This window comes from Lactuca serriola, chromosome 3 (genome assembly GCF_051521515.1).
Source record: "Lactuca serriola cultivar US96UC23 chromosome 3, Lser_US96UC23_V15, whole genome shotgun sequence".
In the NCBI taxonomy this organism is placed as follows: domain Eukaryota; kingdom Viridiplantae; phylum Streptophyta; class Magnoliopsida; order Asterales; family Asteraceae; genus Lactuca; species Lactuca serriola.
This window is the reverse complement of record NC_136410.1, coordinates 70,071,412-70,092,953: the sequence shown is the minus strand read 5'-3', so window position 1 is coordinate 70,092,953 and position 21,542 is coordinate 70,071,412. Positions and strand designations below refer to the sequence as shown.

The 21,542-nt window shown below is 34.9% G+C and overlaps 1 protein-coding gene and 1 long non-coding RNA gene across 4 annotated transcripts; both read left to right on the top strand.

Moving 5' to 3' along the window:
- Positions 1 to 12,689: 12,689 nt before the first annotated feature.
- Positions 12,690 to 13,753, top strand: LOC145094502 (uncharacterized). Its single transcript, XR_013703386.1, has 3 exons — positions 12,690 to 13,088; positions 13,366 to 13,502; positions 13,614 to 13,753. It is a non-coding gene; the product is annotated as an uncharacterized LOC145094502 (long non-coding RNA).
- A 1,724-nt stretch (positions 13,754 to 15,477) lies between these two features.
- LOC145092570 (sucrose transport protein SUC3-like) lies at positions 15,478 to 21,113 on the top strand. Of its 3 annotated transcripts, XM_079030518.1 has the most exons (15): positions 15,478 to 15,671; positions 15,771 to 16,008; positions 16,627 to 16,692; positions 18,220 to 18,318; positions 18,409 to 18,473; positions 18,599 to 18,683; positions 18,785 to 18,818; positions 18,912 to 19,011; positions 19,113 to 19,188; positions 19,259 to 19,621; positions 19,732 to 19,875; positions 19,978 to 20,196; positions 20,274 to 20,337; positions 20,440 to 20,483; positions 20,569 to 21,113. In XM_079030518.1, the coding sequence occupies exons 2-15, from the start codon at positions 15,799 to 15,801 to the stop codon at positions 20,737 to 20,739; spliced, it is 1,740 nt and encodes a 579-aa protein (XP_078886644.1). In that variant the 5' UTR covers positions 15,478 to 15,671; positions 15,771 to 15,798; the 3' UTR covers positions 20,740 to 21,113. The 3 variants fall into 3 exon arrangements, with proteins under 3 accessions (XP_078886644.1, XP_078886643.1, XP_078886645.1); XM_079030517.1 differs by having other exon boundaries at positions 15,478 to 16,008; XM_079030519.1 differs by lacking the exons at positions 15,478 to 15,671; positions 15,771 to 16,008; positions 16,627 to 16,692 and adding an exon at positions 16,973 to 17,052 and having other exon boundaries at positions 20,569 to 21,110.
- The last annotated feature ends 429 nt before the right edge of the window (positions 21,114 to 21,542 follow it).

Genomic DNA, 21,542 nt, shown 5'->3' with positions numbered 1-21,542 from the left:
GGTGCTCCAATGTCTTCGATTGGTACTTTCCATACCACGAAGATCATTGTTTCGGATGCTTCAAAATTTTCATTCAACGGTTCAATCCCGGAAACAATGTATGGTGATGTTTCTGCTGACAGTCGGATTATTAGAACGTACAAGGAGTTCAAACGCTCTGGTCCGAGAGAGCTCACTCAAGAGATGCTCAAGTCAATCCACGATGCTGACAAGTCTGTCACAAGAGGAAAGAAAGCTGACAAGGGGAAAGAAAAACAGGTTACAAAGGGAGTCAAAGGCCCATCTCCCAAGAAAAGAAAAACCACTAAGGTTGTTCAATCCCCACCGCAGAAGAGGAGAAAAACTCAACCGAGGCGTAAACTGATTATCGCTTCATCCTCAATCGAATCTGAGGAAGAGAGTTCTGCTTCTGAAGGCTCTCCTCGTGGTAACACTCCACCACGATCTCCAACCCTTGAAGTTCACTTCTCTACTTCTCCTATCTCCTCTCCACCTGTTATAATTCCTATTTCTATTCCCCACATAACTTCCACCACCGAAATACCATCCACTTCCATCCCAGTACCACCTCCAATCATTACCGAAGCAACCACCACCACCACTGCAGAAGTAAGAACCAACGTATCTGATACGGGGGTTCATACTGACGCACCCAAATCCACCTCCGCACCCGAACCCACACCAACAACCGAACACACCACCCAATCCGAACCTACTAATACTACCGAGCCTCCAGCTTCACAACCACCATCTTCTCCTGCTCATACATCAGAGGGTGAAGAACCATTCCTTGGCGGGGAGGACATGACCTTTGATTCGGTCTATTACAGTCCGTTTCAAGTTCAGAGTGACGATGATGACGATGCTCCAGTCACAAAAAGGCATCTCAAGGAGCTCCATGATAAAATTGATTCGCTCATTGCCTCATCTTCTACATCTCAATCCTCCATATCTGAAGCTGCCATTCAGAAAATTGTTGACGCTTTTTCCAAAGCTCATCAAGTTTCCCTTGATTCCACCACTGCAGCCATTGACACCTCAACCAAAGCTTGTCAAGCAGCGACCAAAAAAGTCGATAAACTATTTACTGATGCTTCTTCCTTGTTGAAATCTATACAGGAAAGTGCTGAAGCCACCAAGACTACGCTGGAACCCATCATCAACCAGCTGGCTACATCAGTCGCATCTGAGCTGAAGTCGTTCGCTTCACTTCGTCAAACAATTTCTGATGACAACTCAACTTTTAGAACAACCATTAAGGAGCGTCTCTCCAAGCTTCAAGAAGACTTAGCTGCCGAGAACTCTCTAATGGATGCTCTCGCAAGGAAGACTACCGCTCTGAAGGTCAAGAGCATTCAACTCTCCAACTCTCAACAGGAGATTCAGTCTCTTCGATCTGAAAGAGAGGTGGTTAAGTCATGTGTTTCGGATGTCCACTCAACTATCTCAAACATCCTTGAAGCACATGACCCAATCCTCAATTATTCTGTGAGGCGTGACCTTGCAGAGAAGCTTGCTCCCGCCCTCTCTCTACTCAGCAAAATTGAATGGCTCCTTGATTTCGTGTCCATTCCGAAACAAGGGGGAGAAAAAGAGAACATGTCTCAACCGCCTCCTACTTCAACAACAACACACACAATCGAACCTCCTCCAGTAGGCCAAGCCTCCGGTTCCGGTGTAAAAGACAAGGGCAAAAAGATTGCTGAGGAGAGCGATGAAGATGATAAGGAGACAATTGCCGACCTTCTGAAGTGACAAGGTCGAGATAAAGAGGTTGATATCAGTGCTCGTGTGGCTAAAGAGGCTGAAGAAGCCGAAAGGAAACAGAAAGAAGCCCACGACCTTCTTGAGAGCAGGAAAACTCTTTTTCCTCTTTGGACTCTTGAGAGGCTGATTAAAGAAGCCATTGAAACACCAAATATCTTGTGGCTAGAACCTGTGATCTCTTTAGATCGTTCTAACACCGTCGACTCTCAGTTCGACATGCCACTGACCCGAAAGGCGTTTATTTTTCATGCCTTTTCCAACATTGCTGAGTTCCCTCATCCTCATCCAAAGGTTGATCGGGACTGAGTCGAATTTTATCTGATTGCAGCTCAACCCCAATACCAAACTTGGAGCACTCAGAAAATCGTCAATGTTCGGGTCCTAAAGCCGTACAGGGAAGGCAACTTCACCAATGTTCGGTTCAAGGTACTACGGGGATCTGCCAAGACCGAACATGCCATCTCACTTGCAGATCTTCCCAACCTTAATCCCCATGACTGGATTATCTTGCACAACATCCTTCTTACAAACGAAGCAGAATATGGTCCGATCATCGACCACTTTAAGAGGATGCTTGTATGCTATATCATGGAAGTTGCTCTGATGGATCAGGAGATAGCGAGCGTGTTCAAGAAGAAACCTACCATATCTCCTGTTGGCTCTGCCAGTGATCTCAACATGATGCAGATGGGGAAGATTGACCCAAAGAGAAACTCCGTCATGTTTACCAGGAACGAAGGACAAAAATGTCTTTCCGCCTTGGCAGACAAACATCTCTACACCACTGCCTGTTTGGAATACGTTTTAGGGATCATCCATCGATGCAAGCAGAACACAGCGGATGATATAAAGTACTTTGATGATATGATTCAATGGTACATTCGGTTCAGACAGACTATCCTTGCACTGATCTCATGTCTGTTTGATACAACAAAGAAGGTTCCCGCTGCTGCCCAAGCAAGAAGAAAAAGTAGTCTCGCTCCAAATTGACGCAAAGGGAGAGATTGTTGGGTCGTCTTTTGTGTTGCGTCTATTGGGCTCGTTAGCTAGTCCATTATATATCTCCGGTATGGGCCTGTCCGTCCGTGAGTTTTGTAGGGTTTAATATAAATAGATGCTTGCATGCATCCTAGAACAAATGATGATTAGTATCGATTAGAAAAGTATTGTTCAGCAATATCATTGTTCTTATTTTGTAACCCTAGAATCCTCTACAGTGGAAGTTCTTAGTCGGGCTCTGCTGAGGATCGAGTAATCTAATCATTCGACACATTTTGATTCATATTTGTGTTTTGTTTACTGTTTTTACGTTCATCACTTACCTGTTACGAAGATCTAATCGATCATCGAGTTTATTATTAACTCATCAATCATAATTAATCCTCTTTCTCCTTAGTTCATCCTATCAATTTCTATGGTGAAGGCAACCCAATAGGACCATGCTTACAATCGGGTCAAGTATATACCAAAATAGTTATGGGCTTAGATACCTAATCCAACAGTCTCCCACTTGGATAAGACTGATAACTATATTGCGTATGACTTCGGAACCTGATCAGCAATCATAGCTTTCAAAAGCCGACGTCGAACTCTGATCATATCAGAAACGTATCCTTTAGATAAGGGATCATATATTCCTCCATTCTAGATATCGTATAGACATGAGACATAGATTATAATCATTCTCTCAGTCTATGTGTTGTTTCCTGGTTTCTGATTTATAATGACTGTCAGCAAACTACAATTGAACACATCAACTTAGTCTCGACTTGGCCAAGCACTTAGGGTGTCATCACTAAATCATCGAGGGGCCCACATATGTTCCTTTTATCCCACTTTAAGTAAAAGGAATGGATAAACTTTGACTCAATGCTCGCTTGTACCTACTCATCAAATCACACACACCAATATGTTTTATAACACCAAGTTACTGGTGTGTTTACATATTATCATGTGCAACCGACTTGCAGAATACATCTCACACTTCTTAGTTTCAAGAATATAAGATATTATCGTCTCACAAATCACTTGTGATAAAATCCATGAAGCGATCCAAGTGAGTGTGGGTTTAATCCAATGTTCAAATCATATTCATAAGCACTCATGAATGTTACAACAAACCTTTGTTATGTCTAATACACTTTAGACAATCTACAAATCAATTCATGACAATCTTCTTTCATACCTACTCCCAAAGTATGAGCGACCATGGAACGTTCGAATAATCTTATTATTCAGGAAGTCAAAACATGCAAAGTGAAACACAACAATAATCGAATCCAATATGGCCCCAAACTTTTGAGTATAAATAAAACTCCTTTTTATTTAGTCACCATATTGATTACACATTATTCATTGTATAATGTTTCGGATAATCAACTTATTACTCGAATTATAACAACAACTGTCCCATGCACCAAACATGCACACTCTGTTTACCTATGGTCCATACATGGTGAAATAGATCAATTGAAAACATTTCCAATGATGCTCATTTCACAATCCCTAAGCCTTACCATTAGTGTAAGAACACAAAATTCTTGTCACTATTAGAATATGTTTAGATTCTAACATTTTATGCAACGATCCTTTCGTAATGTCACAGCACCAAAGCCACCAAGACTTTGCCAATGATATTACAAAGTGCTTTATTGGAGATTGCTACAAGTCAATTCCATAGATATGAAGTCTCACATTCAAAGTACATCCCTTTGAACATCCTTCCTGCATAGATTCTCGATATCCAACTCCCAATATGGAAACATTTCCATATTTTCCATACGACAACTCATTAGTAATAGAATCATACCTAATCATAATAATGTCATTATGGTTCATTCGTTACTATATTTCCAACTGCCCACAAGTGACCAATCCTTTGCGAACCTTATATTGTACTTGATAATTGTTTAATTATTTCAGTCAAATCCGGTTCTAGTCCCTTTTCCCTCTTAATGCCCTAGGTATTTGGAAAATTTTAGAACGGTCGAATACTACAGCATATGCTATCGATCCTATACCCGAAGCGTATGGGACACGATTCACAATGAAAAACGTGATACTTTATGAGTTCCATGCTATAATATTGCCATATATAGAATCCTTTTAAGTTGAATATTTTCATCATAACATCCATATATGTCCTTTGACTAAATTTGATTAAAATTTCTCGATCCAAGCTTTTAGATTTCGAAACGAAGTATAATATTCCCTCCCTTAATTATAGCAAAACAACTTTTCAACCCCTGCAACTTGCAACGTGAAACTTTTGTTTTTCTATAATTAATGTTGCTAACTTGCAACACGTAAAATAATAATCATGCTCCCACTAACATGATAATTATATCCATACCAGCATAACATTTATGCTCCCCTAGCATTGACACGTATTCAGAAAATAGTTGGACTTCTAGAAATCAATATTTATTGACTTCCAAAGTTCATATTTCTAATTCGATATGCTTTGATAAGCCTTTATCTAAGCTTCTCAAACTCATACACCTTTCCTTAGATAGCTCATATATGTGTCTAAACAATTTCAGCACTTATAGCAATAAGTGTTAAATGTTTAAACTAATTGTCAAGTCTCACAGTTTGAACTATGAAGAGGGATGTCGTAATCGTAATCAAATTTGAGAATGTAATTTACACAATCGCTATCTCCTTAAAATCTCTCCTAGTGAAAGCATTTCCTCACAATCATTTTCATGAAGGAGAGAAACCGTATGACACTTAGATTTTATGGTGTATTTGTTCCTATCCATGTGAATTTTGTCATAACCATATTCGTAAGATAATGTTTGTGATAAATCCAGACTCTTATGGACAGAACTTGTTCATTCTTAATTTCTTTCCATCAAGGGTCCCACCATTGCTTCCAAGTTATTTAGCAGCTCACCTATACTAGTCAATGTACTTTCATTGAACAAGGTGTTTGCCCTTATGTAGTCAATTGAGAACTTGTAGAACTTATATGCATAACTTTACTGGAATGGCATAGAAATAAATTTTTTCTGTCAACACAATAGGTTACAACCTCAAGTCGTACGCTAGTGTCCATTAGGTTTACTCTTGATTAGTTCTTGAACCTTTTTCAAGACCATTTAGACTCCCACTGACCTCTTGACATATAAGATTCTCATGTTAAGAAACATTTCTTGACAAACAAATATTCAAGAGTTAGTGCGGATTCTTATCAAGACAAACCACTACACACAATTGGTGTTAATTGGTCTTTGTCTTATCCAAGACATCACAACTTACCAATTTCAAATGTGCAAGAGTAAGAAAAATATTTTTCTACTCCACATTTGATGAGTGTGTCAAAACTTCTTAAGATGTGTCACTCAAGTCACAATCTTGGAGTATGACTCTAAGACTTGATATTGGAACGAAGTATGATTCACCTATTGATTTAACCATTTCAACAACTTCCGATTCCTCTTCTTAGCCATACTAGTGCAGTAAGATTTACTTAGAGGATCAATTGTGATATGGTTTCACAATCAATGAGACAAGCATAAAACATGATACAAATGTACTCTCCCATCTTTTTAGATTAGAGACACTTTTATCTTTCTACCTTATTGATTCTTCTTATTCGTTCTGCCATTCACTGAAACTTTTCAATGATTCAAAATCATACTTAATCTTGTAAGCATAACCACATTTACTAGACTTTTGGTAAATCATGACGAATAATCTTATTGTTATTTGTGGTGGACTTGACCAGTACACAACATTGTGTAGCAGTTCTCTTAGTCCTTCACTTGACTCTTTGTCAAAGAATAAGTCTTACTTTTCCAAATATGAAGGTTCTCATTCATCATACAATACAAGTATGATTCCAAGTTTCTGTCCAATTGAAACTCAGGCGACAAGAATCTTTCCTTATTTGGTAAATTCTCGACATTACCACAAATAACATAACTAAGAATCACATCCATTTCAATATTGATAAAAATAGAAATACATAAACATCAATTTTCATACATGCCATTGCAAGGAATTATAAATAAGATAAAAACCAAAATTTATTTTATTTATAAAAGGTGCGGAAAAACTTGTCCTTACAATGCAAATTCAAATGAAAACTATGTTATTTCATATTCATAAACAATCTATCATAACTCTAAAAGTAGCAGCTCCAAAAATTCGATCATCGAATCATGCGATCGAAATTCATTTCTTCGCGATCAGACTCAGCTCACTTCTTCCTTTAAGCTTCCTCTATTTTCTTCGATCCTACAACACATCAAAATCCAATCTTATCACATCATGTATTAAAAATCTCCAAATAGGAACTTAATAGAGTTAGATAGTGGATTTTACCTGAAGCGAAGTAATACATCTTCACTCTCCCATTTCTTAGTTCTCTCAGGTGGTCAGGACAGCTTCGTAACCAATGCCCCCCTCTTTTGGCAGTAGAAACATATGGATTCTTCTGGAATGGTACATGAGACTATCTCAGACTTAGCTTTTCTCTTGCATAGTGAAAACTTTTTTGGACTTCTAATGTTGCCATTTTCCATAGAAGGATAGGACATTGATTTACCAGACAAATTTTCTTGACCAGTGCGCCAAATCATCGCTGATTCAGTAGCAATAAGAAAATAAGTCAAATTAATGAGGGTTATGTCGTGGTCCATCATATAGTACTCTCTAATGAACTCACTATATGATTCGGGAAGTGACTGAAGAGCCAAGTCAACAACCAACTTCCTTGAGACAAGGACGCCCAACATTCCCAGTCTATCAATATGCAACTTCATATCCAAGACATGAGCGCATACCGACTTCCATCTTCGTGTCTTTTCGCCAATAGGGCTTGAGTGACCTTGAACATTTCAAGTCTTCGAACATGTGGGTCAGGGAGAATTATTGGAGGAGGTGGAGGAAGTGAAGCATGATTTCCATTTCCACAATCCAATTGTGGAACATCATCTTCATATGAAAATCTTTTTCCAACGGATTCAGGAAGACCATAGTTGTTAGACTTTGACATCTACAAAACGGGAGAAATTCAAGTGATTTGATTGGAATCCTTGATATAACACCTAAATGAAATATCAAGGCTAGGATCCAACACAATATCCTACAATATAGAAGAGGAATGTCGTAATCCAAATTGCAGAACATTTGAAGGTAGGTAAATGACGATTTACCAATTACCACCATGAAAAACGAAAATTGAAAATTAAGTTTTAAATGAATTGAAACTCCTAGATCTTTTGAGGTTCATTGAACTTTTCAATAGCATGTTTAAATCTCGAGTGTGCCTTTCGTTTGTGACTGGGATGCCGAGGATCACAAACAAGTTGTGGATAACCATGCAAATATACATGGTGCCCCTAATGTTATAGTCACCTAATCGACGTGCTGGTTAACCACACACGCTCCATCGATCTATGATAAACATCGAATCACCCTTTGCCACTTTTGCTTAGAGCCCATTTAGTGTGCCGGCTAACCACACATGCTCCACTAACGTCTTAGCAAGGGTAGAAAGTGTAATTTCATGGAATAGCACCAACTCCACATTTTTCCTAAACTAACTAAGATTTGGGAATTTATAAAAGTGTTTAGTTACTTCGTACTTCATTATACTTATAATGGAAGGTTGTGTCCTATCCTACCCGTTCGGCTAACGACGCTCCACTAGTCAAGAGTGCGGTGGGTAAGAATGGATACCCATTCAATCGCCATTTTATATACAATTTCCTTAAACACCCCTTAGAGACCAGCTTCGTGAATGTGGCCTACTAACGGTAAGACTGACTCTTTACTTATACATATATAATATATTAGAGTTTTAATTTTATATAGTATAAGGGTGTATTTTACACTTTTAAAATATTATGTGGTCTAATTTAAGAAAATTATACTTTTAATTTAATTAAATACAAACCATATCATTATGGATTTATTAACTCTCTTTTAATTATACATTTAATTAATTTAATAAAACCATAAGGGTGTAATTTGAACTTTTTCAAAATACTAGGGTTTAGAATTTATTATTTTCAAAATTAATACCTTTTAATTAAATGTTAAATTCCAAAACTTGAGGACAAATTTTGAAACTTTTTCTAAACTTTAGGGATTAGAATTTAAATATTTCAAAATTAAACTTTTAATAAAAATTTTAAATTCCAGAACTTGAGAGCAAGTTTTGAATCTTTTCAAAACTTCCTAGATCAAATTACAAATAATTCAATTAATCAAATAATTAGTGATTATCTAAATTTGACACAATTCAATTTAATTTGGCAAGATAAAACAAATCAAATTTTACAAATAACTAATATATCATATAATCTTGTAATTATCTTAAAATTTGACAATTATCCTTCAATTAGATGAGGATATTCATTACCATATTAAAAAACGATTTAATCAATTAAAACAACTTATGGTAATTATCCTAACCTAATTAAGGCCAAAAATCCGAAAAATCTGCCATCTGACCCGACACCACCTCGTGGTGAACAGGCAGAAAGCAAAAACGAAAAATTTTCAACTTTGAACAATTCAGATTAGCATAAAATAAATTATACAAACAACCTAGGCTCTGATACCACTTATGGGTTTTGAATACTACATCAATCATATAGTGTACATGCAAACCCTAAAGCTTTGGATCTAGTTTGTCTAATGAACATGCAATAATCATCCAAAGCTCATAAACCCTAGATCTAGCATACAATAAACGAATTAACATATGAATTAGGGTTTAGATCTTACCTTGATTGTTATGTAGCAATAACAATCTCAATTCCTCTTGATCTTGACATTTGAAAGCTTAGTGCCTCAAATGTTGCACCTCTAATGGATTCACAAACACCATGAGCAACAAGATGAGCAAGGAGAGAGAGGGAGGAGGTACGAAAAACATCCTAGAACCCTTAGGGATTACTTCACCACGTTTTTGGGGCCTTATGGGTTCCTTATATAGGTAGGCTATTAGGGTTTTCAACCAGGAAACCCTAATCTGACTGCATAGGCCTTAAGCAGCCCATGGACTCCCTCTGAAGAAGCCTTGGACGAATTCTAATGGGTTTCCCCATAGATTTCGTCCACTCCAACTTCTATGGAGTCCATTAGCCCATTTATGCAACTATCTTATAATTACAATATCAGTCCCCTTTATTTAATTAATCTCTTTTAGCTACAAAATTAATTCTTATTAATTCTTGACTAATTATTAATTAAATAATATGATTTCTCTTTTAATATATTAATCATATAATATATTAATAAATTATAATTAATCCTCTTTCTCCTTAGTCCATCCTATCAGTTGCTATAGTGAAGGCAACCCAAAAGGACCATGCTTACAATCGGGTCAAGTACATATCAAAATAATTATGGGCTTAGACACCTAATCCAACAATATTAGCACTAAGACTTGGATTTTTATTAGTAAAATAAATAAATAGACAAAATTTTGATCGATTTGTTATTTGTAAAAAGGGAGCTGATTTTTCCACGACATATTTCTATCCATCCACTGAGAGTATAATTCATGGACAATTATACCCTTGAACTCATTTTATTTTTGGTTTACGATATTGAAGAGAGAAACATCCAAACCATACGTTCTCTCTTTTTATCCCAAAAAAAAGCGCATACCATCCTATTCTTCAGCCATTGCGTGACTTGCGTTTTCTTGCTTTCTTTTAGGGTTGAGAACCATAAAGGCAATGGTGATTTTATCGGGATTATCAATCACATTAATGATCTCGATGCTATCCATATAACACCAACCCTGCTAACTAACAATTCGATGTTATCTCCTTCCTTCATCACATAACTCATCATGTAATTCCATAGTTCATTGGAACATCCACAAAACAACTGCAACGAAACCACACACATCGGCTAAGAGAAATTCGTCTGATAGGCCAAACTTCCATAAGAGAAACAGATCTGCAAGTTTCTCTCACTTTCTCTCAAAGTATTCGTCAAGTCGTTATGAATCGGCGAATTAGCACATGAACACTTCTTTCAAACAAAAACATGGTTATGACTGTTGCCTTCAACTATAATCTCGTGAGAAGACGTGAAAGATGCTCGTAATCATGTCTAGGGTTTGATTTGGGGACGCACCAGATAAGATGGAAGTTCACAAGCGAGATGTCTTTGAGAAATTCAATGGCGTTGGGTATGCAGAATAGTGTTTGTAATTCCAAAATAAAAAGAAATAGCGGTATGAACTTGAGCATCTGAGCATGGTTTTGAAGTGAATAATCGTTGTTGAAGGACTTCAAAGATTTATAATGATGGACAAAGTTAAAAGCAGTCGAAGAGACAAAGTTAAAAGCAGTCTGAGATCCTAGTGATTAATGGATATTTTAGTGATTTTATGGAGTAGTTCTGAATGATTAGGAAGAATAAGGAGAAGGGGCTAATTTTTTCGTGAGATTTAGAATACAAATTGATGTAATCGACGAGTCACGTAGCATTAAACAGTTGAATTTTTCTCTCCTCAGTAAACTAAAACTAAAATAGGTCTAAGGGTATAATTGTCCATAAATTAATTTATCAGTGGATTAATAAAAAGCTTCAGTTGAAAAATCAGTTCCCTTGTAAAAAGCATATAAAGGCTTCTACACACGTCAAATAATGAAAGTTAATATAAAAATAGTGTTTAAATTTCATTAGCAACTTATGGACACCTCTAATTAATTACATGTTTTATTTGAGATTATAATAATCATGGGGTATGATAAATTGATGTATTTAAAAATCTGAGTTCAATTTCAAAAGAAACATATTTTTCTTCATAGAAAGAATTCACATTTTATTAATTTAATATTATTGTTTAACCTACAACATTCTAATAAACGTCTTTTTATAGTATGATTTAACGATAATGTTTTATATCAAAATCTTATATTATTATAAAAGCTATATGTTATTTTATAGTTTATTACAATAATTTAGTTATCTTTTATATTATGGTTGTCACTATTTTTACGCATAATTTTAATTGCACAACAGGTGAAATTCGTTTTTATATTATAAGTTGTCAATATTTTAAACCATAATTTCAATTGCACGTGAAATTCATATAGTTACTCAATAAAGCTAGAATAAAATCAAATAGCATCACAAATTGTCAAATTGAAAAGCATTAAAAAAAAATCGAAGTTGGAAAAGAAAACTCTCCTGTCTCTTTGGATGGTGCAAGCTGCCCACAAAAGAAGTCAGATCACTAATCGTCCCTCCCCTGATATACCTTTTGTTTGCATGTAATCCAGGAAACGTACTCAGCACCCACTCTAACTCTTTTGCTGCTTCTGTGAAGATGATGGTGGCGCCTGTGTTCGGCTGTGGTGGTGGATGTTATCGCAGGTGGTGGTTAGGCGGTGGAGATGAAGATGATGGCGGGTGTTGGCCAATGGTGGCGTGGAGAAGATGATGGCATAATGGCGCTGGCAATTGTCATGGAGCAGATGATGATGCGTGATGTAGGGCTGTGTTGATGACAAGAGCCAAGAGATGATGAATTATGGATTTTGAAAATAATCAGAATTCAACATCACTCTTCTGGATATTGAGTATAGCTTTGTAAGGATATTGGGCTTTGCCCATTTGATCTATCTAGACTCTCAAGCCCAAGCCCACATCTTTGTTTAGCTGCAATCTCGTTTTTAGTTAAACCTCATAATCTGCTTTTGATAGTCACTACAATACGAGTTCTCGTTTTTAGTTAAACCTACTAGGTTTAAGACCCACAGTTGATTAATTTAAATAGAGTTATAATTTTAATTACATAATAAAATAAGATACTATAGTTATTATGAAAGAAAGATAAAGATATAATAATAGTATATTTATTTTATTAACATTGTCATTGTATTTAAAATTTATAAATTTTAATAAATACATGGGATTGGTATTTGGTACCCTTTAAAAAAAAGGTGATTAGTTTAGGCATTAAAAAGATTCTATTAGTTGAATAATATATTTTTAAAAAATTAGGCAAAGAACCTCTTCATCAATGACAATCATCTCCATTGAAAGAACAACATTATTTCTTATGAAGTTCCATATTTTTAGTATTCGGACTTTGATATGGGTATCGTCTTCAAGTTGCTCAATGTTCTTTAGGTACAATTTCTTACCTAGAGACATCTCCTGCAAACATATCATTAACATAACAACTATTAAAGGGATTTATAAAGCATAATTCTGAAAGTAATAGTAAAAAAACTCTGAAAAAACAGTGTTAAACAGTTTTTCAACAGAAGGAAGTTGCTCAACTTACTTGTGAGTGTGAAAGACACATTGGGACAGAATCTGGTGGAATGAATGAGGTAATATTTCTCATAAACAATGAGCTTTTCGATTAATTACATTTGGGACTTAAATGGAAGAAATAATAAAATACTTTTGCATTAATCATTTGTAGTAGAAACAACATTCAGTTTGATAACTGTGAGAATTGTTATAAACTATTAGATTTTATAAGAATGAAGGTTCGATATAAACACAAACCATGAAGACATGAAGGAGAAGCAAATAAATGTAGAAATATGAACGATAGAATAAAGAGTAAAGACTAACCTTATGGGTTGAACTTTCATGAAGCAGAAATTCTGAGATACAATCGAAACAGAAAGAATACGAAGCAGAAGTGAGATGTTCTTTACGAAGCAGAAATTCTGAGATACAATCGGTGAATATATAATTCAAAAACTGAAAGGATTATGTTGTTTACAAAATATAAGGTAAGATGTTACATTGTCTTTAATGTTTTAAGGGCTAAGTTTGTATAGAATTATATAGATACCAAATATAGTTGAAAATTTCTTCCTGATTTTATGTGATTTTTAATGCAGGTTTATTATAATATGAAGATTTGAAATTCGAAATCCTGAAATTAAGGACTGAGGAAGAGCAGAATAATAGGGACAGCAAATAATTTCGTTCAAGGGCAAATGTGGAAATTAACTTAACGTTATGAGCGGGAAAATTCGATGGGGGGGGGGGGGGGGGAAGCTGAGACACTGCCACGTGGCTAGTTAGTACTGTTTTATTAGATTAGGAGATTCTTCTAATGTGCCCAATAAGATGTTTGATTTGCTCAAGTAAAAACACTGATCATGCAACTCTTACTCAAAAAACTCGATAGTGGCTGTCTTTTTAGCTAATCGTAGTTTGCCTCGACTCGGTATCTTCAACATCTAACTCTTTGCCCTTCCACAACTTGCTAATCAATTATTCGGATATACCTCAAATACTCCATTTTTTGCATGCAATTCAACTCACCTGATCCATTTTATGCTTAAAAGCATTCAAAACTAAAATTCGGGGTTAAAAATGATGTTTTAAATGATTTAGTAATCAAAAAGCGAGCACTAAATACATCCTTAAACTTTAAACATTGCTCGTCCCAAACAATAAGAAGAGAAAAGTTATAAATGATGAAAATTGATTTTTAGGGACCATCTTTACGGTATTCATTAGTAGGGGTGTTCAAAACCAAATATCCTAAAGCTCGGATAGTGGATTTTGATATCTAAAAACCTAATATAAACTCACTTAACATAAAACAATACCATTGTTGGATGTCCAAATTTTTTCTTAAACCGCACAAGTAGCAACTAAAAGGTTGCCACCTTCTCACTAACTAAAAGTCAACTTTCGATGTACTCACTAAGTAATTCCATGTCTAACCTTATTTTGATGTGTACTCAGATTAAAAGGTAGAGTTGAAGACTAAGAAAAGACATTTAGAATGCCATGTGATGTAAGGCACTTAAAACATTGTCTTGATGCAGATGTTGTCCATCACACTTATTTTTAATACATTTTTTTTTATAATTATTTTAAGATGCTTGGAACCGTAATTTTGGCAATCACTTTTGATTGAACTTTTGAAAGTTAAAATTGTTTTCTTAACTCATGTTTAATTAGACTCTAGCAATGGTGTTCAATAATGAAGATACTTTTGGGTGTTTGTTTTTCGATTTAATCTTATACTGTTTAAACAAAGTGCGGATGACGTATCTGATTTAGGTTCATGAAACCCAAATCAAATAATATTAAATTTTTATATGGTAACAATATTTATGTAAATTAGTTGAAAAAATACAAAATTAAAATAAGACAAGATTCTGCAACGATCCTTGTAGTATTGTGTATATTTCAGATATGGTCCAAGAACAAACTAGTCATTTAAAAAAAAAATTAACTAATTAAAAGTTATAACGTTTGAGGTTTCTAAACCATAAAGACTATCATTGTAACACTTCTCAATATTATTATTATCCTTAACATGCCAAATTTTAAAATCCTCCATACCAATCATGAAATTTTGTCTTTCAATTAAAGGGAAATCTCCTATCTTTTTTCTATTAAGTCGGGAATACCGGTTAAATTATTCAGTTATGGACAATTTTTCAGATTAACTGGTTTCACGTTTAGAAATCTCTTAGAAAGTTCTTATATTTTGATATCATATTCAATTAACTCCTTACATTTTGACCTCATATTCGATTACGTTTCTACACACAACGCCCGCATATATTGTTAACCAAATGGAATACAGCCTAACCTTCAAATTGTCCACAATTTAATAATTTCACTATTATTTCAAAAAATAATAATATATAAATTTAATTGAATATAAGATCTTAAATTAAAATACTTAAAAATTGAATATTAAAGGGTAGGGGAATGGAAGTCAACGCGAGTCCTATTGACGAAGACAAATTAACGGTGTTACCAACATCACGTCTCTGTCTCATGTTCCTCCGTTCCATAACAATATCAGCTCCCCTTCCCCCGGCCAACTTTGACGCTGCGTCAATTGTTCGTGACTTACTGACCGTTGCAATTCTACAACAATCGCAGATCTGAAATTCGTTCATCTCGACGGAATCGTATTGAATTAGGTCTATATCCAATTATCCATCGCAATGTGTTATGTATGTATGTGAATTTGAATAAAATATGGATTCAATGTCGATCCGTGTGCCCTACAAAAACCTCAGGAATGATGCAGACGCGGAGGTTGAAATAATGAAATTCGAAGAGGAAGCTAATCGACGCATGGAATCCGATACTTCTAATGTATTTCCCCATGGAATTGCCTCAAATTCTTCTTCTCCGTCGCAAGGACAACCGACCAACAATTGTAGCTTGATTACGTTGATTTTGAGTTGTACTGTTGCCGCCGGTGTTCAATTTGGATGGGCCCTGCAACTCTCGCTTCTAACGCCTTACATTCAGGTTTTTTCTTTTTTTACTTTTGCAATTCGAATATTTCTCGCAGGGAGTGTTGGTATGTTGTATGTCGATGCATTTATCTGTCTTCTCAAAGTAGTCATGTCGTTGAGCAAGTGTAGCTTGAGTGAATGTAGTTTTGGTGATTTGGAGCCCTTTAAACCAACAATGCTGAGTCCTTTTTTCTCTTCATTATACATTCTGGGGAGTTATGTTGGTATTTACTTAAATATTAGAATTCAATGTTAACTTATAAAGATAAAAATGGTTGCAAGTAGATGCCAGAAGGAACTTAAGTACCTGGTTTTCAGGTGAGAATGTTAGAATTCAGTAAATCCTATTCCTTGTCTACCCATCATGACTCTGACTTCTTTTGGATACAATTGCTTCATGGATTTGTGCTTTAGTCTTTGAGTAGTTGGAAGCCTTCATACTTGATCATATTTTGTGCCTGGAATTGATCACTAGATATAACTCTAATAGGAATAGTCCTACAGTTTGAAGCTAAAAAGACCAGGCCTAATATGTAAATGTAGATAGTCAATTGTCAATGTTCATGTTAGCATGTCTTGTTCTATTGTTGTTACTTTCTTATTGATTCCCCTCCTTTTATTTTCGTTACAGACACTTGGAATAGGGCATGCATTCTCTTCCTTTATCTGGCTTTGTGGTCCTATTACAGGTCTTGTGGTAAGTTACAATAACATCTTTTCACTTATCTAAATTTCATTTTAACTTCAGAAGTATGCCACTGCTTTATAACACATGAAGATTGTTTTGTTAACATGGTTGGTATGCAAATGACAACTCTTGTTTATGCTGGTTATACTGTATATTTAGCTAGTTCACAACTCTTTTTGTCTTATTACATTTTCTCCACGTCATGGCTATGAACTATTACTTAACTTAGGTATAGCTCTTTCACAGATAGTAACATTAACTTATATCTGAGTTCTTTTAAGGACATAAACCTACAAGAAGAAGTTGCAAAAGATAAGATGGAGTGCCCGTGTGAGAAGTGCTGGAAAAAGTAGGAAAAGAGGGAGTGAGGTAATGGAATCTGTCCACTGTGAATTATTTGAGAACCTTTTGGAACAATTTACAGTTAAAATTGATTTTTGGCTAAATGAGGAAATATGCATTATTTATGAAATTTCAGTTACACTATACTTGCGACATCATAACACAACCTTGGATAGAGCTCTGAGAAGGTTCCTTTACTCGCTTTAGTATCACTACTTTTTGCCTTAGGAAATCACCACTTTACTTGCTTAATCATAAATTTTTTGTACATTTCACATCAATGGAAATTTAGTACCTTCAACTACTAGTCTATAGTTGTTGGCAATTCTTGTCAAAAGTAGTTGGAGAGGTATTGACATGACAGGAAGACTTATAGGGGGTAGGCCTCTTTTGAGCAAGGCTGAGCTCCTGAGGAGGAGGAAGAAGATGATGAGAGTGTAGAAAACAAAGCAATACTTTTCATATCCCAACATGATTTCTTCTTACATTATTTAAAGTTGTAGGATGAAATAAAAAGAAATTAAATTGAAAGGAATGTCAATAACAACTTCATGTGATCTCATAATCTTGTGGTCCTCTTCAAAATTGACCTTGTCCTCAAGGTCAAAGCTGGGAAGACGTTTGATAAAATCAAGGGTGGTTTCCCACATTGTCTCAGATTCAAGGATCTTTTAAGTGGTTTGTTAGGACTGAGATTTTGGAACCAATGCAGTAGGCGATGCGAGACATTTGGTGGCATCTTAACACTCAAAGGAGGAAGGCTTGAATACACTAGTTTTGTTGTACTAATAATTAAAATACAAAACAAATATTAGACTATGGTTACTCTGTTTTAATATTTATATGTTGTAAATAAAAACTAGTGAAATATAAGAGTAAAACAAAAACTTCATGCTTTGTTGCTACATTCTTGCGATGAATTTCTCCCCAACAAGTACGAATGACATTCCAAGATTGGCTTTGTGAAAATAGACAATCCTAGCAGTCTAGCACACGGGTTGAAGTCAAGGTCTTCTACAAAATATTTAATGCCCGTTGTTGCCTCTTTATTTTATGCAAATGTGTGTTTCTTTCATAAACTTGTCAATAACCCTGAGCTATAAATAGGGTCCAAAAGGAATCTCCCATATTAAATCCTGGTTGGTTGTCATATTAATTTTGTGATTAACCAACCTGAAATAATTTGTCTTTCAGGTTCAACCTTGTGTTGGCATTTGGAGTGACAAATGCTCTTCAAAATATGGAAGAAGACGACCATTTATTTTAATCGGATCCCTCATGATATCACTTGCTGTGAGCATTACATTACAACATCCATCTATATATCCACCTTTCTTAATTAACCATATTTTTATCTCCACTAAACTAGACTTTGCACTTTAGGTCATAATTATCGGGTTTTCTGCAGACATCGGGTACTTCCTCGGAGATACAAAAGAACATTGCAGGTCCCCTCTTTATATCCTCCTTAATATAGTTACAATAAATAAAATTAATATAATTTTATAAACTAGTTAATATATATATATATATATATATATATATATATATATATATATATTATATATTGCAGCACATTCAAAGGTACTCGTACAAGAGCAGCTTTCGTGTTCATCTTAGGATTTTGGATGTTGGACCTTGCCAACAACACAGTTCAGGCAAGTTTTTCTTTTTCTTTTTTTTTTTCATTTATTTTTGTGTATCAACACATTTTTAACTATCACATTTTACATCCAAATAATTATCTTACTAATTCTAGGGCCCTGCCCGAGCTCTTCTCGCTGATTTAGCAGGTTGTATTTACTACTATACCCTCTGTTAAACACTAAGAAAACATGATTTTTAAAATATAAAAAAAATATTAATATTTAAAATCCTTCCAATAGGCCCTGATCAAAGAAACTCAGCAAATGCTATTTTTTGCTCATGGATGGCAATTGGAAACATTTTAGGGTTTTCATCTGGTGCTAGTGGAAATTGGCATAGGTAAAACCATGAAACATTTTAATTACAATCAACCTCAATCAATAAAACTAAACATTTATTTTTAAATACTATAAGATTTATAACACAATTCCCATTTTCAGATGGTTCCCTTTCTTGACAAACAGAGCTTGTTGTGAGGCTTGTGGAAATCTAAAAGCAGCCTTTTTAGTTGCAGTAGTGAGTTTTAATAACACCACACATGTTTTTTATATGAGACCTTTTTTTTGATGGATTTTTTTTTACACAGATTTTTCTTACGTTTTGCACAATGGTGACACTCTACTTTGCAAAAGAGGTTCCATTAGCACCAAAACAGCATCTCAGATTATCAGACGCTGTCCCTCTTGTCGAGGATCCACCGCATCACGACCATAGTCCTGACCACACCGAATCAAAACCCCGGAAAAACGCAGTCCACCACAAAGTCGGAAACATGCCCGAAAGTGTTTTCGAATTAGACACCAATGACAGAAACGCTGACTCAGCAGCTAAAGATCAAGTCGAGACTTTTAGCGACAGTCCAGGAGCTGTCCTGGTCAACCTTTTGACCAGCTTACGCCATTTACCATTAGGAATGCACTCTGTCCTTCTCGTAATGGCCCTTACTTGGGTAAGTTTAAATTTTCAATTCAAAAACAAAAAAAAAAAAATACTTATATCATTACAAAATAGACTTATTTATATATTTATTTATTAATGTGATTATGTGTATGTTTGCAGTTGTCGTGGTTTCCTTTTTTTCTTTTTGATACAGATTGGATGGGTAGAGAGGTGTATCATGGTGACCCAAAGGGGAGTGCTATTGAAATCAAAGCTTATGATGAAGGTGTAAGAGAAGGTGCATTTGGTTTGCTATTGAACTCAGTAAGACCTCAAAAATCAAAATCAAACACCAATAATAATGTAGTAATATTACTTTTTTTTTTTTTTTTTTTTTTTTTTAAATACTGGAATATATTGTGACAGGTGGTTCTTGGTATAAGTTCGTTTCTAATCGAGCCGATGTGTCTGTGGATCGGTTCGAAATATTTATGGGCAGTAAGCAATTTTACTGTGTTTGCTTGCATGGCGGGAACTGCAATTATTACTTTAATTTCTTTAGGGGAATCACAAGGGATCGGAGGAAATGAAGCAATAAAAAATGCTTCTTTGGTTGTGTTTGCCATTCTTGGCCTTCCTCTTGCTGTAAGTAATCGGAATGGAATCACAACAAAGGAATGGAATCACCAGATCTAATTAACCGCCGTATCTGTTTGTTGCAGATAACTTACAGTGTTCCCTTCTCTATGACCGCAGATCTAACCGCTGATACAGGTGGTGGCCAAGGTAATTAATTTTAATTTTTAATTTTTAATTTTAATTTTTAATTTTTAATTTTAAATTTTAAATTTTTAATTACTCAATTTTTTTGTTTCGTTTTGTTTGTAGGATTGGCGATTGGGGTTTTGAATCTTGCAATTGTAATACCACAGGTATTTTGGATTACTTATGTGAAAACATTTTAACAAAAAATAATAATAATAAATAAATATATTTTGTATTTATAATAATGTTTAGATGATTGTGTCACTTGGTGCGGGCCCATGGGACGCGTTATTTGGTGGAGGGAATGTCCCGGCGTTTGTTCTTGCTTCTGTAAGCGCTCTTGCTGCTGGGATTATAGCAACTTTAAAGCTTCCATCTCCAAACAATTCCTATAAACCAATAGGAGGCTTCCATTTTGGATGACAACATTAACATTTTAACAATAACATTTTGTACAAAATTCCACCTCACCACAAAGAAATACAAATCTATAACATATATAGTTAATTAGCTCCACATTTCATGTTCAGTTTCACTCAATTTGTACCTTAAACACACACACACACACACACTATAACATATAGAATAATCGATCTAATGAAGGAATACAAAATTTAAACAAGTGATTTTCTTGTATTAATCGGTTGTTAAAGTAGTAAACAACTTTTTTAAAAAAAAAATTTCAAAAGGTGAAGATGAAAAGAATATATTTAATAGGAACTGAAATATATTGTTGTAAGGGAGTCTCCTCTTTTGAAGCAGTAATTGACAAGTCTGGACCAATAAATAATGTTGTAATGATTTGGATTTGCAGTAGGAGTTTGACATCATCTTCATGGTATTTAACGATGTTGTTATGTTATTATTATTATTGTTGAGTAAAAAAGGGATTTATGAAAATGATGAAAAAGATAGATATGATAGAGAAATGAATACAATGAACCAAAATCTGAAAAGCATCAAAGAAGTGATGGAGAGAGGAGAAGGCAAGTAGCAGAAAGCTTCCAAAATGGACAGAGTTAGTGATGGGCCTACCCTTAAATGGAAAACAAAATTAAAATTAATTTAAAATTACACGTTGCAGACATCAAGTGGTTCACAAGTCACAATCCTGATTACAAGAAAACACTGACGTTAACCAACGATACCCACATGGGAATCAGTTTTTTTATTTATTTAATCAATCATTTCAAATATATCCATCATCTTTTTTATTTTTATTTTCT

Coding starts and splice junctions, on each gene's coding strand:
- LOC145092570 (XM_079030517.1), top strand. CDS start 15,730: ATGGATTCAATGTCGATCCGTGTGCCCTACAAAAACCTCAGGAATGAT. Junction 20,197..20,273: donor TTCTTGGCCTTCCTCTTGCT/GTAAGTAATCGG, acceptor TGTTTGTTGCAG/ATAACTTACAGTGTTCCCTT. Junction 20,484..20,568: donor TTGCAATTGTAATACCACAG/GTATTTTGGATT, acceptor AATAATGTTTAG/ATGATTGTGTCACTTGGTGC.